General features: G+C 36.4%; 1 protein-coding gene across 11 annotated transcripts in view; it reads left to right on the forward strand.

Moving 5' to 3' along the window:
• Dgkb (diacylglycerol kinase, beta) overlaps nucleotides 1-23,674 on the forward strand; it is a 756,364-nt gene that overhangs the window by 300,408 nt on the left and 432,282 nt on the right. For all 11 annotated transcript variants that reach the window (XM_087554410.1, XM_087554412.1, XM_087554415.1 and 8 more), the window contains 3 exon segments: nucleotides 1,896-1,970; nucleotides 19,229-19,314; nucleotides 20,965-21,054. In XM_087554410.1, coding sequence (XP_087410536.1) covers nucleotides 1,896-1,970; nucleotides 19,229-19,314; nucleotides 20,965-21,054 — 251 coding nt within the window.

Consider the following 23,674-nt stretch of genomic DNA (forward strand, 5'->3'; position numbering starts at 1 on the left):
GGACCTGACAAGATCAAAGCATCCAAGATTTCCATATTGATGATGGAGGAAGTCATGAGACCTACTGCTGAGTACCTATGGTTAGCTGATAGATGCTATGCAGGGACCATCATCCTTTGAGGCTGTGGTACTTGGTAGTTTGTACATAACTTGTTGGATTGTCCCACGGACATGCACAGAAGTGTAGTACAAAACAGAGGTAGTAGGTGTGATTACAATAGGTTTAGAGGGTTTATGGAAGAGAGGATGAACAATCCAGACACCATCTCATTGACCGCAAGAGCTGGTTCGGCTGATCCGGCTGACTAGGCTGGGTCCTCTGCCCACTTTACCACTCGGAGTTTATCCTTTCTGAGGCTGTGCTTGCAGGCGAGAAGAAACCCTTACCTGACCAAGGACAACTGGTTTTTAGTCAAGAAGACCAAGTAGCTAAGTAAGCAACTTCGTTAGAAACTCCAAACAAGCTCTCACAGTCACTCAAATTTACTATTAGTGGTCATGGGCAACATATAAATGACAAAGAGAAGTGAATAGAAGCAGGTGTGTGGGTAAGCCTGACCATGGTTCATTAAACACATGTATAAAACTTCCAAAGAATAGACAGTTTATCAAATTGTAAAAAAAAAATATGTGTTGAAAGAGATCTGGTCAGAATATGAAGTTTCCTCTGAGTGGTTTCTTTCACAGTGGTATTCCATACAGACATTCACCTTTGTTTTTATTGTTGTTGTTGGATCTTTTTTTGCATTTTCAACTTTAATTTGTTGAATACATTGCAAAATGGCACAGGATTATATGTGCACACAATGTTTCCTGTAACAACCAATGGTACTCCTACTGGGTATGTCCGAACTCCTCTAGCACTGTTTACCACTAGGATAAATGACATAAGATTTAATGATGGGGGTGGAGTCATGTCCACACACATTTTGCAAAAACACATAAAGAATGTTAACATAGAAAAGTTTAAAATATAGTTGCTATGAAAGTTCCAAGGAGGAAATATATTTGAAAAATGTGAAGTCTCAAAAAAAAGCACTCTTCTATTGGGTGTGACATAAATAGACGTTCTCCAGAGGAATAAAGTAGAAAGTAGATTCGTGAAAGGTCATGTTGTCAGCCAGGAGAATCTCACCAAGGATGTAATCTATGAAGAAAGTTCAGAAATGGGCTGTAGGTTCACAGTGAAGATGGTGGCCTTTCTATTCATGGAGTAGGAAAGAAAAGTGACAGGGAATGACTCTAAAAATCTTTCTTTAGACACTTTATAATATCATAAACTGAGATAAAAAGAATGGAGGATTTGCAGATTTAGGGATGAGATAATGGATTGAGGTCAAATCCATTTAAATTTTGAAATTTTTAATTTGACCTATTGGAAAAATTTTGTGAGCTGAAAATGTTCATGGACAAATGTCTACTTTCTTTTTTTACACAAATGTACATATATATATGTATATATATATATATATCTTACTTTACTTGTAGGATAATTCTTATCTTTATTAATGTCCAATAATACTGATATATGCGGAGAAAAGCATATACTCATAGATAACTATTAAGATAAAATAGTTAAGAATGTGATACTGAAATACATTTAAATATGTCTTCAAATTATAATTTATTAAATAAGGTCTATGGAGGAGTATCTGTTACTGCATTATGGCAATGTAAGCATCATTTCTAACTTCCAAACTACATTACTTTATATCTGTCTCCTTTCTTTAGAGGGCCATTAGTTCTTTGAGCTGTTATAAATCTGATATCAGTAAGGATGAATTTATAAAATATCTTTATGTACAAAACTGTATACTTTGACGTTGGGGTGTGTAATTTTGAAATTTTTAATTTTTTACTAAATTCACTGCATTTTTTATTTATCCCATTTATAGAATTTACAGAAAATTCCAGTATCTTCTAAATCCTCGTCAGGTTTACAGTCTTTCTGGAAATGGACCAATGCCAGGGTAAGTAAGTATGAGGATTTCTTCATTATCATTGACTGATCAATGGTTACTAATCAAGTAACAAGTGTGTTGTGTCCAGAAAAGTTACATAACTACGGCAGAGGTCTATATATGAAAAAAATTGACAATTATATAAGAGGAGCAGATACACATGATGTTCTGCAAAATTGCAAGGAACATACTTCAAGTTGGTGCTTGTTCTAAATATTATAAGCACTGCTAAAAATAAGAAACACACTCACACACTCATACACTAATACACACATTCTCACACACCTTCACTGACACACATACATACACAAACCCTCAAATATTCACTCACGCACAAACTCACATATACATATTCACTGACACACACACTCTCACACATATTCACACAAAGTTACATACTCAGACTTACACACACACACACACACACACACACAGCAGAACAAGAAGGAAAGCAACTAAGTCTTGTTAGAACTGCCGTCTTTTACTTGTTTAATATTAAGGATAGATTTGTTGCAGACTGAAAAAGAAACTAATTAGCAAAGACTAGAAATCATAATATAATTTTCTCATTTATTATCTGTAGAATCTAATGAATACCACTCTCTTATAACCTAGTTTATTATTAATAGGTAAGGCATAGAGGAATAAAATTATATTTTCATCATGGAACATGTACTTTTGATTTCATAAATATAGACTGAACTAAATTATCATTAATTTGGCCTCATTAAGTTATTAACGTCATCCTCTTGCATTGACCTCTTTTCTTCCTAGCAGCATGGCAGTAAACATTAGACGACATAAAGCAGAGAGACGCTGAATAAGCTTTTGTGCCCCCTGTTATATCAAAAGAAAGCAAAATAGAGATTAAAATAAGTCTTGTTGGTTGTTTCTCAAGAACTAGAAACTAAGTACTCAAATAGTTTTTTCTCTTAAAAATGAACAAAATTTATACCATGATAATATATGTGAAATCATGTTCATAAAACACAATTAGCATAACCTCCCAGAACTGTAGTTATCAAGATTTCTGCTTGTCCTCATGGACAGGTTTCCAAACACTGAGAATTGCTTGTTGCCCTTGGTGGTAGGCTTGCTCTAAGATTTATATTACATGTGTTGTCCCCTGTCTTCTGTGAATAAAGCAGCAATAAGAAAAAGTGTGCACATTTCTCTTTGGTGGAATATGGAGTTCTTGGGCCATATGCTCAGGCGTGGAATGCAGACACAAACATATATATGGATATAAAACTCTATATAACTCTGTGGTTATATACAGTTGTATCGATAGTTATATGTAACTGTATGTTATACACATGCACATATATATAACCATACGTATAACTGTCCATATAACTATATATATTGACCTATACATAATATATTAAATATTATGTTTTATACACATATTTTGTATGATATATATTATGTTAATATATTATTTATATAAAATACAAAATATATAAGATATATAGTAACCTATGTATCATTTATAATATTTATGTGCATTCAGATAACCTTTTCTCATGTAGGCTAGCCTTTTCTGTGCTTACATGAAACATGGATTCTTTCCTTCCCTCAATTAACTTTTCTCATTTTAATGTTTATTTAAATGTACTATCTCATGAATATTAATATACTTATTAAGATTTTTTCCAAATTCATTCTTTGTGATTTCAGTTTATAGTTCTTCTCTTTTTTTCTCTGTACACATTAATTTTTTTTATAAGTAATCCTGTGCTGAAGGAATCCTCAGAATTTTATAACTTGTAAGAAATTCTTACCTCTTCTTAGAGGTAAGAATCATTTAGGTCATTAAAATATCCTTCCTTTACTACTTATACATTGTGAAAATGTTCATACTACCTTAGTTATGCGCAATTCTAGGCTTCATTATGACAATTTCATAACTGATGTCACATGTGTTGATAACATCAATCCCATTCATCACCACACTCCTTGCCTCTCACTGGCCACTTTCACTGTGTTTTTTTAATATACTCCTAATTTTGATATCTGATCTTTTTCAAAAACAGTGTTGTTCTTTACGTAGAGGTTCTTTAGAAAATAGATGAGGCAGGAAATAAACATACCTTTTGTAGATAGAAGTCAAATAGTTTCTCCAAAAGCTGATCATTAGTTCGCTGTGATGCCAGGAAGTTTTAGGAGTTAAAATATTCATAACCATGCCCACACTATGTCCCGGGTGCAAATGGAACTTACACAGAAAGCTCTGAGTGAGCTGTGCTGCCCCCGTCTCTACCTCTGCTCCGCAGCTGACTTGCGTCTCCTTGCACCCCTGCTTCTAGCTATGCTGTCCTTGGCAATAGGTCAGTCCTTCTGTAGCTTTCCTCGTTCAGCTCCAGTTCACTCCAATCTACAGAATAGCTCCTTAACCAAACACCCTTTGTGATTTATGAATTTCATCTGAATCACCTTTCTGGTCTGCTTTGTTCCCAGTGCAATGCAAGATTTGCATCACATATGTATGAGTGAGTGTAGCATCTCCTTACAAGAACTTTCTCTTGGGTTCTCACTACCATTTTTGAGTCATGTGAAGTTTGAGTGTTTTACACAAGTGGACTCTTTCCTGATGGTGAATATAATGAACTGAATAGAAGATTACTAAAATATGTGTTAGCTTCTTTAAATAGTGGTTTCTATGATGGATGTCCCTCTCTAGTCCTTATAGAATAGTTATTTTTCACCCACATAATTAAAATAAACATTTCTGACCCGTCTTATATATTCTCTAGTTGTTAATTTTATGTCAACCAAATCTAGCTTGATTTTTTGATTTAAACAACCGAAAAGCATAAGTAGTTTACTGTCAGATCTCAATTAAATTTTTAATTAAAATGTACTTAAGGAATTGAAATGAAATGTAAAATTTTTAAAATAGGGAAATTCTTTTTATAATTCTCATCATAAGTAAGTATCTGGTTTATCTTGAGTATATACTTTGTGGCTTTTTGTTGTGTATACTAAGATTAAATATGTTACTATTTTAAAATGTAACAACACTGAGTCTAAATACTCACATTCTCACATATTACATGCTTCTGTAAATGAATCCTTGACACATTTTCCTACCAACAACTTGGAATTTATTTAACAGATACTATATATTTGTTGTTTTCTTAATTTAAAATATCATTTTATGCAACAAGCTTCCTACCATACTTTTATTTAAATAAAACATCTCTTTAATCAGAGGTTTTAATCTTTTTTTCCCACATGTTTTCTTTTATTGGATTTTTTATTTACATTTCAAATGTTATTCCCTTTCCCAGTTTCTGCTCCAGAAACCTGCTATCCTCCCCCGGCTTCTATAAAAGTGCTCCCCCACCAGCCCACCCAGTCCTTCCCACCTTCTCACCCTGACATTCCACTACACTGGGGCTGGAGCCTTGACAGGTCACAAGGGCCTCTCCTCCCATTGATGCCTGACAAGGCCCTCCTCTGCTACATACGTGGCTGCAGCCATAGGTCCATCCCTGTGTTCTCTTGCAGTGGTGGGGCTCTGCCAGAGCTTGACTAATAGAAAGGCAGGTACTTGCAGCCAACCACTGAATTGAGAACGGGGTCCCCTATGGAGGAGTTAGAGAAAGGACTGAAGGAGCCGAAGAGGTTTGCAACCCCATCAGAAGAACAACAACATTAGCCAACCAGACCTCCCAGAGCTCCCAGGGACTAAACCACCATTCCAAGAGGTTATGACTCATATATCTCTTGTTACAGCATCTTGTCAGAGGTGATGCTGTCATATCAAAAAATGCCTCACAAAACTTACAAAGTGTGTATTGAAATTCAACTCAACTCTACGACAACTGTCTAGGAAATAACAATATCTGTTATTTCCCAATGGAAATGTGCTGTGTTCACCCACCCCAGTTCACAGAAGTAACTATAAAGGACAGTGCATGAAGTGTTGTAGCTCTTCTGCAATTAAACATGTAGGCACAGTTGACTTTGTCTTGGATGCTGAACTCTACTTCATTTCAAAAATTGTAGAGTCAACTTAAAGATTTACAAATCAATAAGTCTAAGAAACATGGAATAGACTGCTGTAGTGAATAGCATCAGATTATTTGGCTTTTACATGCTTTTCCACACCTGAAATCTAGCAGATTTCAATAGACCCCCCCAAAAGATGTTGAAAACTCTGAACTTTTATTAATTAGACAGTTATACTGTCGGAATAGCAGTTAGAAAGCTAGACATCGTTATTTACAGATTTTTATTTATCCAGATGTCAAAAACACTGACAATAAAAAAGATATTCTAACAGACATATCCACACAAGTAAATATTTAAACATTAATATCGTACAAACATATGTGTACATACATACATATACACATTCACGACATAGTAGAAAACACACATCAATAACTCTATTCATTGTTTTTCATTCTTATGATTAAAATATTATGACCCAGGCAAATCCAAGAAAGAGTCATCTGTCCTTAAATTTTCAGAGGGAAAGTCTGTTCCTGTGCAGAGAGCGAAGTAACAGAGAGATTACACAGATTATGCAGGCAGAGTATTGGGGGGTTTACTCAAGATTATGTCTCATGGTCATCTCAGAAGGCATGTACATAGAATATCACCATCATGCTTGTCCAAACATGAGCTGAACTAAGACAAAAACACTTGATATGCTGAAGTGGTTAGGAGAAAGAGCAGATGGTCTCAATGGTCAGATATGAAAACACACAAGTAACACTGTATGAATTAAACAAGTCACATTTAGGAATGTGTGTGTGTGTGTGTGTGTGTGTGTGTGTGTGTGTGTGTCGCACGTGCATGTATATATTTAAAAGAAAATGAAGAGGTATATGGAGGCTTTAGAGGGAGGAAAGAAAAGGAAGAAATTTCATCATTATACATAATCTCAACAGAAAATGAGGAAATGCCCTTCTTATATTATTCTGTGAATCAAGTTTTCCTATAGATCAAATATGGCTTTCCACTACAAGTTTTTCCTGTGGTTTTAGTGGAGTGCTGATGGGCTGTGAATGAACAATGATAGAAGAATTTCAAAAAGTTCAAGCAATGACAGTATATATTGAATGAAAGAAATTCTTACTATCAAATGATTTAAATCTATTGTCACAAGGTCTGGAAATTTTTTTACATGTAAGTAAATGACTGGATACTTATGGTGTTATATCATAAATTGAATAAAAGCTTATATAAAACTTTTAAATAAAATGCATTAAAGATACCATTGGATTCTATGGTGAGAAATTGAAATCAGATTTTGGTAGAACAGGTCATCTTAGCAAAAAATTTTGTTAATAAAGTGAAGTTTGTATAGATTTAAAAGTACTGCGAATTGGTTGAAATGGTTGGCTAAGGTAACACCCATATAATAACAAGCTGTTGATTATCTTTTAGTTAAAATAAGAGTGAATTTATTGGGTTGCATGCACTGTTTGAGCATACACATGCACAAATAATTTTGTCATCTTCTGATCATATTGTCATCAATATTCCAGCATTTCTAGACTTTCACTTAACTAATCCGAGTATCGTTATATACCCTTGTTCCTTTTTAATGTGTATTTTATTTCTGAGCCACAACCCCTTAGTCTTATGTAATAACCGGTTAATCATTTCACTTCATAGTTCCTAAATTTTAACACTCAATTCTCATGTGTTCACTTCCAGTAAGACATCTTCACCTCTATATAATGTATCTTAACTATTCTCAAAAATTCTTGGTTATTTGAAACTTTTGTCTGCCTTCAGTAAATCCAATAACATATTTGAAGAGAAGAACTATATCTTTGCAGCATACAGACATATAATCCAGACAGCTATGCTAAATAAGTGAATGGGTGCAGATGTTAAAGTTTTGGAGTCATTTCCTAAGGAAAATATATGGATTTCTAAAATATTTGTAAAACAATGATGTTTAAATAACCATTAGCACTTCAGTACTGGAGCCTCTATAGTATGATCATAAACTTAATTCTACAGTCATAGAACTGAACATGGTATTGAAAACCCATAATAAGTTTGACTAACTTTCTTTTTAGGAAACTTATACACAGTTTTTATTAATTGGCCCCGATGAAGTAAGTTTATATGTTTGTCTATGAAAGTCTAAATGTATTTTCTTTCAAAATCTGGTAGCTGTAGAATAAAACCTTGACATATTTATGAACCATGAAAACTGTAGTATGAAACTATGCATTTGTGCAGATCTACTAAACTGGCCTGAATAGATTAATCCCTCTTTTGTTACTGATTAGGATTAGAAATTCTGAACTTTGAAAACAATTACATATCTATGGTTTTTGTTTGGGAAGTTGAGATGAATTCTTCTAAGATCATTTATTGGAGGATCTGGAAAAATTGTTTTGTGTATCTTTTAGAATTTTTTTTGCTTTGGCATTAATTTTTTATTATATTTTGTTTTTATTATTTTGTGGTTAAAAGGGAACATGCTCTTGGGCAAATTGCCAAAGCAAAGATTCTCTTTCTAAATCTGCATTTGCTGTAAACCAAAACATGTCCCTGCTTGAAAAAACGAATGTTCCCTTGGGTAGCTCTGCTCACTAGGAGTCCATGCAATATCCCAGAGCCTCTTTCACCAGAGGCAGGCAGAGGGGTTGTAACCTGGAAGAGATGGGAAATGCTGGTGGCTGAGCAAAGTCTTGTGAAAGCACCAAGCTACCAACCTGTCCTTCTAAGAACTAGACTCAAGGTCTGTGCTAATTCCTCTGTGACTGACTCACAATCAGATTTTCCTGTGAGAGGCCTTAACACCCTTCCTCTTGTGTCCCACAAGAAACGCTGTCCTCCTCCACCCCAAGTAAAAGTGACAAGCTGCTGACTGTTTAGAGAAGAACTGAAGAGAGGAGGATTTACCCTTTCAGATACATTATATGACTAAACTATCACAGATGTCCTTACCTGTTTGGTTCAGTTACCTTTCATCCTTCTTTGATATAATTCTGTCTATATGAATTGCCCTTTTTTATTTTCTGAAAGCAAAGCAAAACAAAAACAAATTCTAACTCATTACAAATTCAAATGCAGCATAGTCCAAACAATAATCTAGAATTTTTATATAATATCAGTTACACATTCCTTAATATACACTTATATTTATAACTAAGATATCCTTTGAAAATGACTAATTTTCTTCGGGGTGGGGGGCTCAGTAGGTGAAGTCATTGGGGTACAACGGAGAGAACCTGAGTTCACATTCCCTGTGTTGGGGACCAGGGTCAGGAAAGAGGGCCTTGGGGCTCACAGACAGCCCAAACTTCAACACAAACTAGTCAGTCAGTAAAGGAGTTTTAGAGTGAGGGCACCATAGCATGAAATGACTTCCATGGCTCTGGAGTTAAGGCTCAGGTACTGCATGCTGACTGCTTTCTCAGTGAACTCGCGTTTATTCCCAGCAACTACCCTGGATGTATAACTCTCTGTATCTGTAGATCTGGCTTCCACAGGTACTAGGCATGCATGTGGCACACATACACATACTCATGAATATTTCCCAGCTAGTGTAAAAATTATGGTTTAACAAAAGATGTTTCTGAAGATGTATTCATATACGAATGAACTTTTGCATAGTTTTATATAGGTCTAATGTTTTAACTAAACATGACTTTTTGTTAATCACTAAAATTGACTAAAAGAAATTTCATGCCACTTTTAAACATCACCATACATCATGTACACTTTTCAAGAAGAGCATTTGAAAGAGTTTATTGTTTACTGGCTACATTTTATGCCGAGACGAACATTTAATGAGATAACATCAAGGCTCACGGGACTTAATAGTCATGTGTACTTCTCATTTCCTCCTTTATCCTTCTTTCTGCCTTTCTGCTCCACTTCTAAAACTCACATTTGCATTAAAAAGTGTTTTGACATACCAAGGAATAATGAACTTACTGTCTAAAGGAAATGTGCAAATTAATAACCTCTCCTGTAACCATACTTTGTTGCACAAATTATAGAATGAAGATATAGGAGGCTGGACCACTTCTTACATCCACTCTGTAAGCACACTGAAGCTTAGTAACATCAATGAGAGGAAGGTGTTTGTAGATGCCACATGGATGTAAGTAAAGAAGGCTGATGCTATTCAGAATTGGATTTTTTGCTTAGTGCATTGGCTAATAGTTGTATATACAGTACTTGGGGGCTTAAATCAGAATTACATCACAAAGTGAATTCTAACCTAGTCTATATATAGTGAGTTTCAAGCCAGCGAGAGGTAGAGTGAGATTCTACACAAAAACTGACATTCATTCTTGTGCACTCTAAATACAATTGCAAAACGAGAATAATATTAGAAAGTAGGAATCTACTCTGATGTTTGAAACAGCTATGAAGTTATGTAATATGATTTCTAAGAGAAATGTGAAAATGCAGACGTGCAATTGTGAATATAATACTGAAAACAATAATAAGAAGTATGCTACTTATGATGTGAAATGCTGAAATCTGAACTGATAATTTTCCTGAGGCAGACCTCCGAAGTTTCTCTATTTTCTAGAGAGAAGGAGATAAAACAAGACATCTGGTGCTATCACGCTATTTTTAATACTCTGGTCTCATAGTTCTTTAAAGATGTTAAGAAGTAAACATATTCAGCAAATGGTGCTGGTTCAACTGGAGGTCAACATGTAGAAGAATGCAGATTGATCCGTGCTTATCACCCTGTACAAAGCTTAAGTCCAAGTGGATCAAGGACCTCCACATCAAACCTGATACACTCAAACTAATAGAAGAAAAACTAGGGAAGCATCTGGAACACATGGGCACTGGAAAAAATTTCCTGAACAAAACACCAATGGCTTATGCTCTAAGATCAAGAATCGACAAATGGGATCTCATAAAACTGCAAAGCTTCTGTAAGGCAAAGGACACTGTGGTTAGGACAAATCGGCAACCAACAGATTGGGAAAAGATCTTTACCAATCCTACAACAGATAGAGGCCTTATATCCAAAATATACAAAGAACTCAAGAAGTTAGACCGCAGGGAGACAAATAACCCTATTAAAAAATGGGGTTCAGAGCTAAACAAAGAATTCACAGCTGAGGAATGCCGAATGGCTGAGAAACACCTAAAGAAATGTTCAACATCTTTAGTCATAATCAAATGCAAATCAAAACAACCCTGAGATTACACCTCACACCAGTGAGAATGGCTAACATCAAAAACTCAGGTGACAGCAGATGCTGGCGAGGATGCAGAGAAAGAGGAACACTCCTCCATTGTTGGTGGGATTGCAAACTGGTACAACCATTCTGGAAATCAGTCTGGAGGTTCCTCAGAAAATTGGACATTGAACTGCCTGAGGATCCAGCTATACCTCTCTTGGGCATATACCCAAAAGATGCCCCAACATATAAAAAAGACACGTGCTCCACTATGTTCATCGCAGCCTTATTTATAATAGCCAGAAGCTGGAAAGAACCCAGATGCCCTTCAACAGAGGAATGGATACAGAAAATGTGGTACATCTACACAATGGAATATTACTCAGCAATCAAAAACAACGGCTTTATGAAATTCGTAGGCAAATGGTTGGAACTGGAAAATATCATCCTGAGTGAGCTAACCCAATCACAGAAAGACATACATGGTATGCACTCACTGATAAGTGGCTATTAGCCCAAATGCTTGAATTACCCTAGATGCCTAGAACAAATGAAACTCAAGACGGATGATCAAAATGTGAATGCTTCACTCCTTCTTTAAAAGGGGAACAAGAATGCCCTTGGCAGGGAAGAGAGAGATGCAAAGATTAAAACAGAGACTGAAGGAACACCCATTCAGAACCTGCCCTACATGTGGCCCATACATGTACAGCCACCCAATTAGACAAGATGGATGATGCAAAGAAGTGCAGACCGACAGGAGCCGGATGTTGATTGCTCCTGAGAGACACAGCCAGAATACAGCAAATACAGAGGCGAATGCCAGCAGCAAACCACTGAACTGAGAATAGGACCCCCGTGAAGGAATCAGAGAAAGAACTGGAAGAGCTTGAAGGGGCTCGAGACCCCATATGTACAACAATGCCGAGCAACCAGAGCTTCCAGGGACTAAGCCACTACCTAAAGACTATACATGGACTGACCCTGGACTCTGACCTCATAGGTAGCAATGAATATCCTAGTAAGAGCACCAGTGGGTCCTGCTAAGACTGAACCCCCAATGAACTAGACTGTTGGGGGGAGGGCGGCAATGGGGGGAGGGTTGGGAGGGGAACACCATAAGGAAGGGGAGAGGGGAGGGGGATGTTTGTCCGGAAACCAAGGAATTATTATTAAGTATTAAATAAATTTTAAAAAAAAGAAGTAAACATATGTAATAAAACAGTCGTTAGGTCTGTCAAAGTGTTTGATTCTCTCTTAGTATACAAGAACATTATTTTAAAATGTTTTATGCAAACCCTGCTTAATTAATAGCATACACACATTTGTTCTGTATGGTCAGTGTCTGTCTGACTAATACATGCACATCAGGTATAAATACCAATGCCTAATGCTTTCTGAATAATAAATTTTAACCTAAAGCAAAATAAATCTAAAGAAATCTGATGTCCACACAGCTCTAGCATTATAGTGCAGTGACCGCTGTACTGAAGTAAGAGCTTTCTGTTTTTTTTTTTAATCTATTCCATCTCAGAACTTAATTAAAAGCAGTGTGTTTCTGAGAGTGAGTTTCATCATCTCACCAGATACTTTTTGTTGAGTCCGGAAGACTCAAATGATCTATATTTCCAGGGGTGTTTTAAATTCCAATACTGTGTTGTTAACTATGGGAAGATAGTTGTACATGGAATCTCTAGAATGCAGTCCTCTTAAGTAACTGGGACTCCAGGGCTTGCTCTTGAGACAACTAAAGAACATCTGGAATGGGGCCACTGAACTTGCTTATTAGCTTAAGATAATGCAAATGTAACGATCGCAGACAGGTTCTCCAGGGGAAACAGTGATAGTGTAAGATACTTGAAATTGACTAAAACTTCTATTTGAACTTTTAACTTTTAAAAAATATGCACAAAATAAACTAAATAATCTCAGGTAAAAATAAGATAATTTCCTCATAAGATGAAAGAGTGGCACAGACCCCTAAACTTTCCAGAGTGGCATTCCTCTAGAACCTCGTCATTCCCTCATCCATTACCCCTGAGAGGAGGAATAGGAAGCAGGTACTCATGATTGCTGTCTTGGGTGAAAGAAAATGTGAGATTTGCCTTTGGGATCTTGCCAAATTTCGGGGATTGGTTCAATATCATAGCTGCACCTTCTCTTCTGATTGGTCAGAGCACGCTTCCCAATTGTCTACTGGACACTGTTTCATGCAGAATTCTCTGCTCAGTTGAGTTTTAAGTTTTAGGAAATTGACTTTGTGACTCCTTTGCCTCAACATGGTGGGTAAGAAAGTTGGAGAAATACAGAAGTATTTTCTGACGTACAAATACACACACACACACACACACACACGGGGTGGGGGGGGGGGAGAGAGAGAGAGAGAGAGAGAGAGAGAGAGAGAGAGAGAGAATCTGTTGCTACTATAATGTATATGTTTTTAATTTTTCTGCATATAAAGAGCCCAGGAAAGAAGGCATACTCTCCCACTTTTATGAAAAGCAGAAGGAACCTCCCATTTATAAGGATTAAATGATTTTTCTAGCCTCCTATTCAGTGATTAAGTGGAATGAGGAATAAATGAATCCTGAAAGAAAATTTCATGGATTGAGTGGAGGCTAAATTTAGTCAGAGGCCAATTATTCAATCCATTTAGTATCCATTTAAAGAGGGTGAGCTGGCCTGACTGTTACCTGGGATTTGTGTTTGGGGTAGAGAAGTGCTGACGAACCAATGGTGACAATTTTAAGAAACCTGAAGTACATCTGGCATAGCGCCATGGAGTCGAAGAATAGTGGTGAGGGGAGTTTGGTTGGTTAGACATCACTGCAGAGAATACCTGCTTATGCTGTCATGCTTTCAGAGACTTTTAGCCTGTAAAGATTTTGCAAATATAGATGAGGGCCATGACCTGCTAGAGAACTCTAACTGAAAAAAGCTGAGTTACAAACAATTACAAAGCACATTTTCAATATTTTCTTTTATTGGTTACTGTATTTATTTACATTTCAAATGCTATTCCCCTTCCAAGTTAAAGCCCCATCCCCTCCCCTGTATCCTCTGTTTATATGAGGGTACTCCCCCACCCATTCACCTCTCTCACCTCAGTACCCTAACATTCCCCTACTCTGGGTCATGGAGCCTACACAGGACCAAGGGGCTCCCCTCCCATCAATTGTTCTGCCAAATGCAGTTAGAACCATAGATTCCTCCATGTGCACTTTTGGGTTGGTGGTTTAATCCCTGGGACTCTGAGGAATCAATTGGTTAATTTTGTTGTTCTTCCTATGGGGTTGCAAACCCCTTCAGCTCCTTCAGTCCTTCCCCTAACTCCTTCATTGGGGTCCCTGCACTTAGTCTGATGGTTGGCAGCATGTATCCACATCTGTATTGCTTAGGCTCTGGCACAGGATCTCACGGGACAGCCCCTGTCAACACTTCTTGGCATCAGCAATTGTGTCTGGGTTTGGTGTCTGCAGATTGGATGGATCCCCAGGTGGGGCAGTCTCTTGATGGCCTTTCCTTCAGTCTCTACTCCACTCTGTGTCCCTTCATTTCCTTCTGACAGGAGGAATTCTGGATTAATATTCTTTCAATGGGTGGGTGCCCATATCCCTCAACCATGGATCATGCCTAACCTCTGGCTATGGTCTCTACAGGTTCTTTCTCCCTTTTATTGGATATTTCAACTAATGTTATCATGGGGAACTCTTGGGTCCCTGTCATCTGGGACTTTCTAGTGGGTATCCCCAGTTCTCGATCCCAACTGCTACACACCTTCGTTCAATTTCCTGATCCTCTGTACTTCTCCCCCAACTCTTCCCACACCTGATCCTGCTTCCTTTTCCTCTCTCCCTCCTCTCTCCCTCCCAGATCCCTTACTTATTGTCCCTCCCATGATTATTTTCTTCCCCTTCTGAGTAGGAATGAAGCAGCCACACTTTGGACTTCCTCCTTCTTGGGTTTCATATGGTCTGTGAGTTGTATTGTGGGAATTACAAGCTTTTTTGGCTAATATACATCTCAATGGTTATTTGAGTAAGAGGAATCTTTGATTCATAAAGTATTTCTGAAAATATGCAAAAAAGTGACTAAAATCAAGTCAAATTAAGAACATTTACCAACCCACAAGAATCAAATGCTCATAATATTAGGCAACACATACAGAAGCATCTTTATGATAATATGAATCTACCATCCCAGTGCCTGTTGGAAAGGATTTGAAAAACATATTCACATAGTTGAAAATTCATTCACCAGTAGAAAGAATGTGACAGTTACACATAGAAATTTCTAGGGCAACAACATTGATGGAAATCAGCACCAATGCTGGGGAGGAGAAGATGCAGAATGAAGATTTAAGCATACACATGACATCCCAGTATTCAAAGGTGCTAACTGTTGCTGAAGAAGAATTATAGGGAGAAAAGAACAGGGGAATATCCAGGTTGTCAGAGATGTTTTGCTAAAATGGCAGAATGGTTTATAGCCATTTCTGTCATTACGTATAACATAAGTATATCAAATGGTGTAAGAATGGAAGAAAATATTAGTAACATGTATAATAGAGGTTAAATATATGTTATATATTTATGTTATATATATATATATATATATATGTTACCCAAGAAAATGAGTGACAATCACACTAACTATCCATGGATTTTATTAACAGATTGTGTGTTCGGTTAAATATTATGCATTTTCAAATATAACTGTATATTATTTACATAGCTGTGAAAAATATCTTTTAAAGGACTTTAATTTAAATAAAAATATTGCTCAGAATATTTAAAATTATTATTAAATAATATTAGCAGACACTCAGTTGAAGAGATTCAAGGTCTGGATTATACTGTTCAGCGAAAATGTCACTTGTCACAACAAAACCCTATGGAAATGCTCAACTATGTTATGTAAGGCAAAGGACACTGTGGTTAGGACAAAATGGCAATCAACAGATTGGGAAAAGATCTTTACCAATCCTACAACAGATAGAAGGCTTATATCCAAAATATGCAAAGAACTCAAGAAGTTAGACCGCAGGGAGACAAATAACCCTATTAAAAATGGGGTTCAGAGCTAAACAAAGAATTCACAGCTGAGGAATGCCGAATGACTGAGAAACACCTAAAGAAATGTTCAACATCTTTAGTCATAAGGGAAATGCAAATCAAAACAACCCTGAGATTTCACCTCACACCAGTGAGAATGGCTAACATCAAAAACTCAGGTGACAGCAGATGCTGGCGAGGATGCGGAGAAAGAGGAACACTCCTCCATTGTTGGTGGGATTGCAGACTTGTACAACCATTCTGGAAATCAGTCTGGAGGTTCCTCAGAAAATTGGTCATTGAACTACCTGAGGACCTAGCTATACCTCTCTTGGACATGTACCCAAAAGATGCCCCAACATATAAAAAAGACACGTGCTCCACTATGTTCATAGCAGCCTTATTTATAATAGCTAGAAGCTGGAAAGAAGCCAGATGCCCTTCAACAGAGGAATGGATACAGAAAATGTGGTACATCTCAACTTTGTTCTAAACAGAGACATTAGATTATGAACACACACACACACACACACACACACACACACACACAATCAAAGTCGTGTGTTTTTGCTCTTGATGTCATGTTGAAATATTAAAATGTACTTACTGTTCAAGGCGTTCAAGGAATTGGACACTCTTATTGACTCTGGAAATTGACTCATTAAAAGCAATAAAGGAAATGTACAATGAAAGTAGCATACATTGTACCCTAAAGTAGCCTCACTCACATGCAGATTTTCACACTAATGTGATTCAGATAGTAACTACAATAATAATTTTTAGTAGTAAAAAGCTTTTAATATTCATGTTATTGGGGACTGAACTCAGAAGCTCACACATGCCAAGAAAGTAATGTTCTCACTGAACCACTTCTCCTGCCTACAATGATGAAATACCAGATATAGTATAAATGGTCATAAAGGCAAATTATTTAATGTTGGAGTCCATTCACTCATATCTAATGTGACAACTACCATACAACATGATTCCATGTAGAATTCATAGAGATTTTCATAAATAAAGGAGTTCTTAAAGAATTCATTTTACCTGACTGTAGTGAGACTATGACACATCTTTCAGAAATTTCAGAAACTTAAAGTGTTTAAAAGAAATTTAACAAAACCTCTAGGTTTGTTAAAATAAATTACCAAAACAAAAACCTCATTTTTAGAATGAACTTAGTAGGAATGAGGGGATTTAACGGTACCTGCTGCCTTTCTAGGGGACCAGAGCTTGGTTCTCAGCATCCATATTTTTCTACTCAAACTGTGTCTAATAGTAGCCCTAGCTTTTCTAGCCTTCTCTTCCATCACACCATGTAGTCTCTCTGACTCTTTCTGTCTCTCTTTGTCTGTCTCTTCTTCCTCCCCCTCCCTTTCTCATAAAATTCTAAAGTAAATAAAATATATAGGATACATACATGTGAATATCAAAGAATAGATATAGAGAAAAATGACTTGGATGAGTCCATGCCATATTGTTCCTAATACTGATACAAAGAGGAGAGTACACTACCTTCTGCTCTGCTTACTTTCTTTATTCTTTATTTGCTACAAAATAGCATGTAAGCCTGTATGACTGGATACATTACTTGCCTCTGTGACTTCCTAGAGGTAGGTTGTGTTAATGAGCACACCGCATGCAGTGGCAGCAGGAACAGTGGGCATTTAGCACATCTGACCCCGCAATTAAGCTTGAGCACTCATGGGTAATAAATGCTGTTCACCAGGTCAAATGACAAGGTGAAGTTTGCCTTCTGTATTGGCCAGTTGAAAGTCATAAGGAAATTCTGAAAGCTAGAATCCTAACGGCAGGCTATACAATTTTTCTGTGCAGTGCAGAATAAAAAGTGTTGAACACATTATACTGACTGACATGGTAATCATATCTAAATATTGTTTTTCAAAACAATGGCTGATTGACAATACTTGTTAAAGAAATTATATAGCCTATGCTAGTGTGGATTATGTGTGTTTTCATTATATCTGGGAGGATATAAAAATGAGTGTTATAATTTAATATTATATATTTTGAATTTGGCTGTTTATAAAAATTATATTCTTTACGGAACCCAGAATATATAAATTTTAACATATATAAATGTATATCCACCTGAGTGAACTAACCCAATCACAGAAAGACATACATGGTATGCACTCATTGATAAGTGGCTATTAGCCCAAATGCTTGAATTACCCTAGATCCCTAGAACAAACGAAACTCAAGACGGATGATCAAAATGTGAATGCTTCACTCCTTCTTTAAATGAGGAAAAAGAATACCCTTGGCAGGGAAGGGAGAGGCAAAGATTAAAACAGAGACTGAAGGAACACCCATTCAGAGCCTGTCCCACATTTGGCCCATACATATACAGCCACCCAATTGGACTAGATGGATGAAGCAAAGAAGTGCAGACCAACAGGAGCCGGATGTAGATCGCTCCTGAGAGACACAGCCAGAATACAGCAAATACAGAGGCGAATGCCAGCAGCAAACCACTGAACTGAGAATAGGTCCCCTATTGAAGGAATCAGAGAAAGAACTGGAAGAGCTTGAAGGGGCTCGAGACCCCAAAAGTACAACAATGCCAAGCAACCAGAGCTTCCAGGGACTAAGCCACTACCTAAAGACTATACATGGACTGACCCTGGACTCTGACCCCATAGGTAGCAATGAATATCCTAGTAAGAGCACCAGTGGAAGGGGAAGCCCTGGGTCCTGCTAAGACTGAACCCCCAGTGAACTAGTCTATGGGGGGAGGGCGGCAATGGTGGGAGGGTTGGGAGGGGAACACCCATAAGGAAGGGGAGGGGGGAGGGGGATGTTTGCCCGGAAACCGGGAAAGGGAATAACACTCGAAATGTATATAAGAAATACTCAAGTTAATAAAAAAAAAATGTATATCCACAAACATGTATTTGAGTGATATGTAAGGTACCAATGAAAATTTAAAGTAAACATTTCGTAAGTTAAACATACAAGTTATTAGAGAATAGGCTAAAAATAAAAAAAAATGAGGAAGTTCTCCTAAATGTCCTAAATGTAAAAAATGTGCCATCAAATACTTCTTTTTCAGGTTACATTTTTTTCGCGATGTCCCTGACTTCAGAGTGTTAGCATGCGGTGGAGATGGGACTGTGGGCTGGATTTTGGACTGCATAGGTAATGAAGACTTGTGTTTAACCCTATGTTCTGCTCTTGCTCTTTTTATCAATCTTTCTGTCTATCAGGTATCTATAAGTATCTAACAGTTGATGAATTTGAGTGTTTAATATTTTTGTGTTTTTCTTTTCAGATGTACCCCTTCTTGGAACTTATTAGTAGTTTAAAAAAATAGAAGGAATTGGTATTTAGAAGCTGGTACATTTTAAACAAATATTTACTTTAAAAAACTTTTAGTCTTTGAATTGAGTAATTTCTGTTTGATACAGGTCCTTTCAAAAGAAGTATTAATTCAAACAAATTGACAGAATTTCTTTCTTTTTTTTCCTTATAAAGAAATGAAGATCAGAACATTCTGTCTTGCTAGCACTGAAAAACATTTCAAATTGAAAATGTCATGGTGGGAGTGGCAGGCATTAGTCCCAGCCTGGGCTCCCCTCCCCAGTTGCCTAAGTGCCATTAGTCAAACAAAGTACACAGTCTCATGAACACTTCCCCTCTTAATCTAATAATGTCAATCTACTACTAGTTTATGAAAATAGTCATTGAAAATTCTGTTATTGGCATCCTAATAAAAGATATAAAATATTTATAAATGATTCCTGTGAAAATGCTAAAATTCTAGAATTATAAAAATTACTGAGCAAGTATATAAGTAGTTAAACATGTAAAAGGATTTTAAAGTGAAGACTGTAATTTTTGGCTTGTTGTATGCCCCACATTTAATGGTATTGTACTGTTATCCATGAGTTATCTCATCAACTGATTCATACACATACAATTACACAAACAGAATTACACACACTCACACAAATACAAACATAGACATACCCCCCCACACACACACATTCACACAAACATAGAGATACCCACACACTGAAATGAACTTAGGAAAAAAAGAGAAAAATACATTCTTGAGTTTCCTTCTGACATGTGATGATTCAAATAAAATCATACAGAACTTTGGTGACAAATCTATACTGTTTGGAACCTAAAGGACTTTGTGGCTTAAAGGTCAAGCTAAATAAACAGTAAGTGAACAAACCTGATCTTTTCAGGTCATCCAATAGGAAAGCATTGTTCATTTGCCTTGAAATATTGAAGTACTATGAATAAGAAGAGTTAAACAGCATTCCTAACAGTCATTCACTGTCATAGTTCAACTGTCAACAATTATGTTAAACTGTCCATGGAATTGATGTTGCAAAAGAAATTTACATAACCTACCTATTTAACTGTTAATATTTATTGCTATGTAAAAAAGAGGCAAACATACACACCACAGAGGCACATGCACAAACACAGAAATGCGTACACACACACACACACACACACACACACACACACACACACACACACCAGACAGTCATGAACATACATACAAGGCAAATTTTGAGTTCATTCAAGATATTTAAAAAGTTTTCTTGTTGTATGAATTAGAAAGGACTTATTACTGCCTTAAGAGTGCTACATATTTATCTAATATATCAGTTAGCACAGCAGAAAACCCTGCCATTTGTAGTTGTGTTTATAAAATTCAACTTGTGAAGGCTTAAAAGAACTTCATGAAATTATTTAATGTAAGTTTCTTTGTTTGTCAATGTTGATGAGTTTGAGTTAAAATATTATTTCCATTGGCTCATCCCACAGAAAAGGCCAATGTAGTCAAGCACCCTCCAGTTGCTATCCTGCCTCTTGGGACGGGCAATGACCTAGCAAGATGCCTGCGGTGGGGTGGAGGTAAGCCTGCTGCAATAGAATTCATTAGAAAAGCCGGAGACTGCATTTAATGCATGACAGTTATCATGTGGTTATAGTAATGTAAGAGGCGATTTATGCTTACTAAGATTCTTAAAATAATCAAAAGTTTGAAGGGACAGATAGGTGAAGAATTTTAGACTGGGTGATAGGCTTTAATTAAACATTAAATACAGATTTGGATTTGGGGAGACAAGTTTTCAAAACAACTCCGAGGGCTTGGTCTTTCTTTTGTAGAAAATAAGATGTATGCATTAAGAACTCAAAGCAATGTTCAGTCTGTTAATTTGCTATTATGTTCTACTTTAGAAAGCAGATAAAGGTTACCAAAGCCTAAATTGGAGCATGTTCAAAGGTTATAACTAGATATTGAACAAAACCTATTTTCTACACACTGAAATTATGAACAATGTGATAAAATTTAAAAAAAAAACTGAAACTGGAAAAATAAATGTCGATTAGTTACTTTCCCAAGAATGAATATACTAAGTAGTGTTATTTGGAGTTTGCATTATGATAACCACTGTGCTCTATACTTGTGTATAAGAGAAACAGAAGGGCAATAATAGAAATTCTATTTGTACCCAAAGTTGGCTGTAATACTTAATACTTTCTAATAACAAGTGGATTGATACCAGTAAGAAAAAGCCCTCACTCACAGGGAGGTAAATACTAATGGTCCATCATCCTGGTGTGGACTTTGTAAGCAGAGGGGACCAGGTTCACTCTCCATGGACTCAGAAGTGGTAAGGAGCTTGTCTTATGCAACTTACAGTAGGATGGAGAATCGAGCAGAGTACACATGGAAACAATAATACAGGGTAGTCTCTAAAGGACTTGGCTGAATCATTATAGCTACCCAATGATTGCCAGCCAACTGCAGATTATACTAAGGAAACAATCATTAAATTCTAAATATTTTTGTATCTAAATATACTTTAAGATATTTGAAACAGTCTCCAAAAACACTGTGAATCAGAGGCCCTTAGGGAGGTTGTTAAAAATAAAATGGTTGACCCTACCCTGAATATACTGAATGGAAATCCTTTGGGATAGAACTCAGGCAGACAATAGGTCATTTGGAAAAAAGTCAAAATAAAAACCTCCCAAGTAACTGGATTTGGAACAGTTGAAAACTTTTGTGGCATATATACCTATTTCTCTGTTGTATTTTATATAAATGGAATTGGAAGCTAAATTAAAAGTACCACATGTTCTATTTTGCATTTTCAAACATGTATTATAGTAATAATAAGTGAAAGACCATGTGACTGTCAAAGATAAAGAAATAACCATTACAAGATGCCTCTGTTCACCAGTTTTCATCCATGTGTTAAAGAGAAGGAAGTTATCGGTGTGACATAGTACAACTGTATTCATTCATAGTCTGAGGTATACATTTGATTTGTTTTAAAAAATGTTTTGATCTTTGAAATGTTAATTTATTATTTATTGTTTTCAAGCTACCAAGTGAATTAAATTTAAAAATCAATGTTTATTTAGGTTAGATTTATATAAAACCACATAAATGATTATCATTGATGGATGAAATGGGGGTTGCATCATAAGACAAAATGAGATTAGAGATGAATTCTCAAAGTGCTTACTTATATTCTGGCCAAGTAGAGAGGAAATAAATTAGTGTCTCTTATCCTTTTAGAAACTAAATATTCTATAAACCACGTGGACTATAAATCTGTGGAGAATGATATACATTACATTCAACAAAGCACAGTGCTATGGAAGAATGATTTACTACCATTAGCTAGATGATCAACAAGGCCTTCCTAAGGAGTTCTCATTTTACCAGGTGCTTGACTATCGTGAAGGTGACTGTTTCTGGTGTTGAAATGGCTAAAAGAGTTAGGGGAAAGAATGAAGGAACTGAAGGGATTTGCAATCCCATAGGAAAAAAACAGCAATATCAATGAACCAGACCCTCCAGGGACTAAACCACCAACCAAAGATTACCTAAGGAGCTGAGCGACCCATGGCTCCAGCTTCATATATAGCAGAGGATGGTCTAGTTGGGCACCAATGGGAGGACTGACAAGGCTGGATCCTGCCCAATACAGTGTAGGGGTATGCCAGGGAGGGGAGGCGGGAAGGAATGGGTGATTGGGGAGGGGAAACACCCTTATAGAAGAAGGGAGGGGGGGAAGGGATAGAAGGTTTATGAATGGGACCTCAGGAAAGGAGATAACACTTGAAAGGTAAATCAAAAAATCCAATAAAAAAGAAACATAAATAAATAACTAATAAAAATAAAGTATATCTTAAATGTTAAAACAAAAACAAAGAGAAGCCTGATGGAGTTTTCAAAGCACTCAGTTCTTAGGAGATGGACATTAGGCTTGGTGAGCTTGGAATAGTCTTACAGAATGTTTCTTACATAATATTTTAGTTTAAACTATTCTTTGATTTGCTAGTGGCTTGTTCTAAGCATATTATTAATTTTTATACTTTAAAATTATACATTACACAATACATTTTAAGATAATACTCAGTCTTTCCCCTGTAGTTATTATTTACTCTAATCTTTGCTTCATTTATTTAAAAGCACTTTGTTTTAAAATCTAGCATGTGAGTTATGATGGGCTCT

This window comes from Rattus norvegicus, chromosome 6 (genome assembly GCF_021556685.1).
Source record: "Rattus norvegicus strain SHRSP/BbbUtx chromosome 6, alternate assembly SHRSP_T2T, whole genome shotgun sequence".
NCBI lineage: Eukaryota > Metazoa > Chordata > Mammalia > Rodentia > Muridae > Rattus > Rattus norvegicus.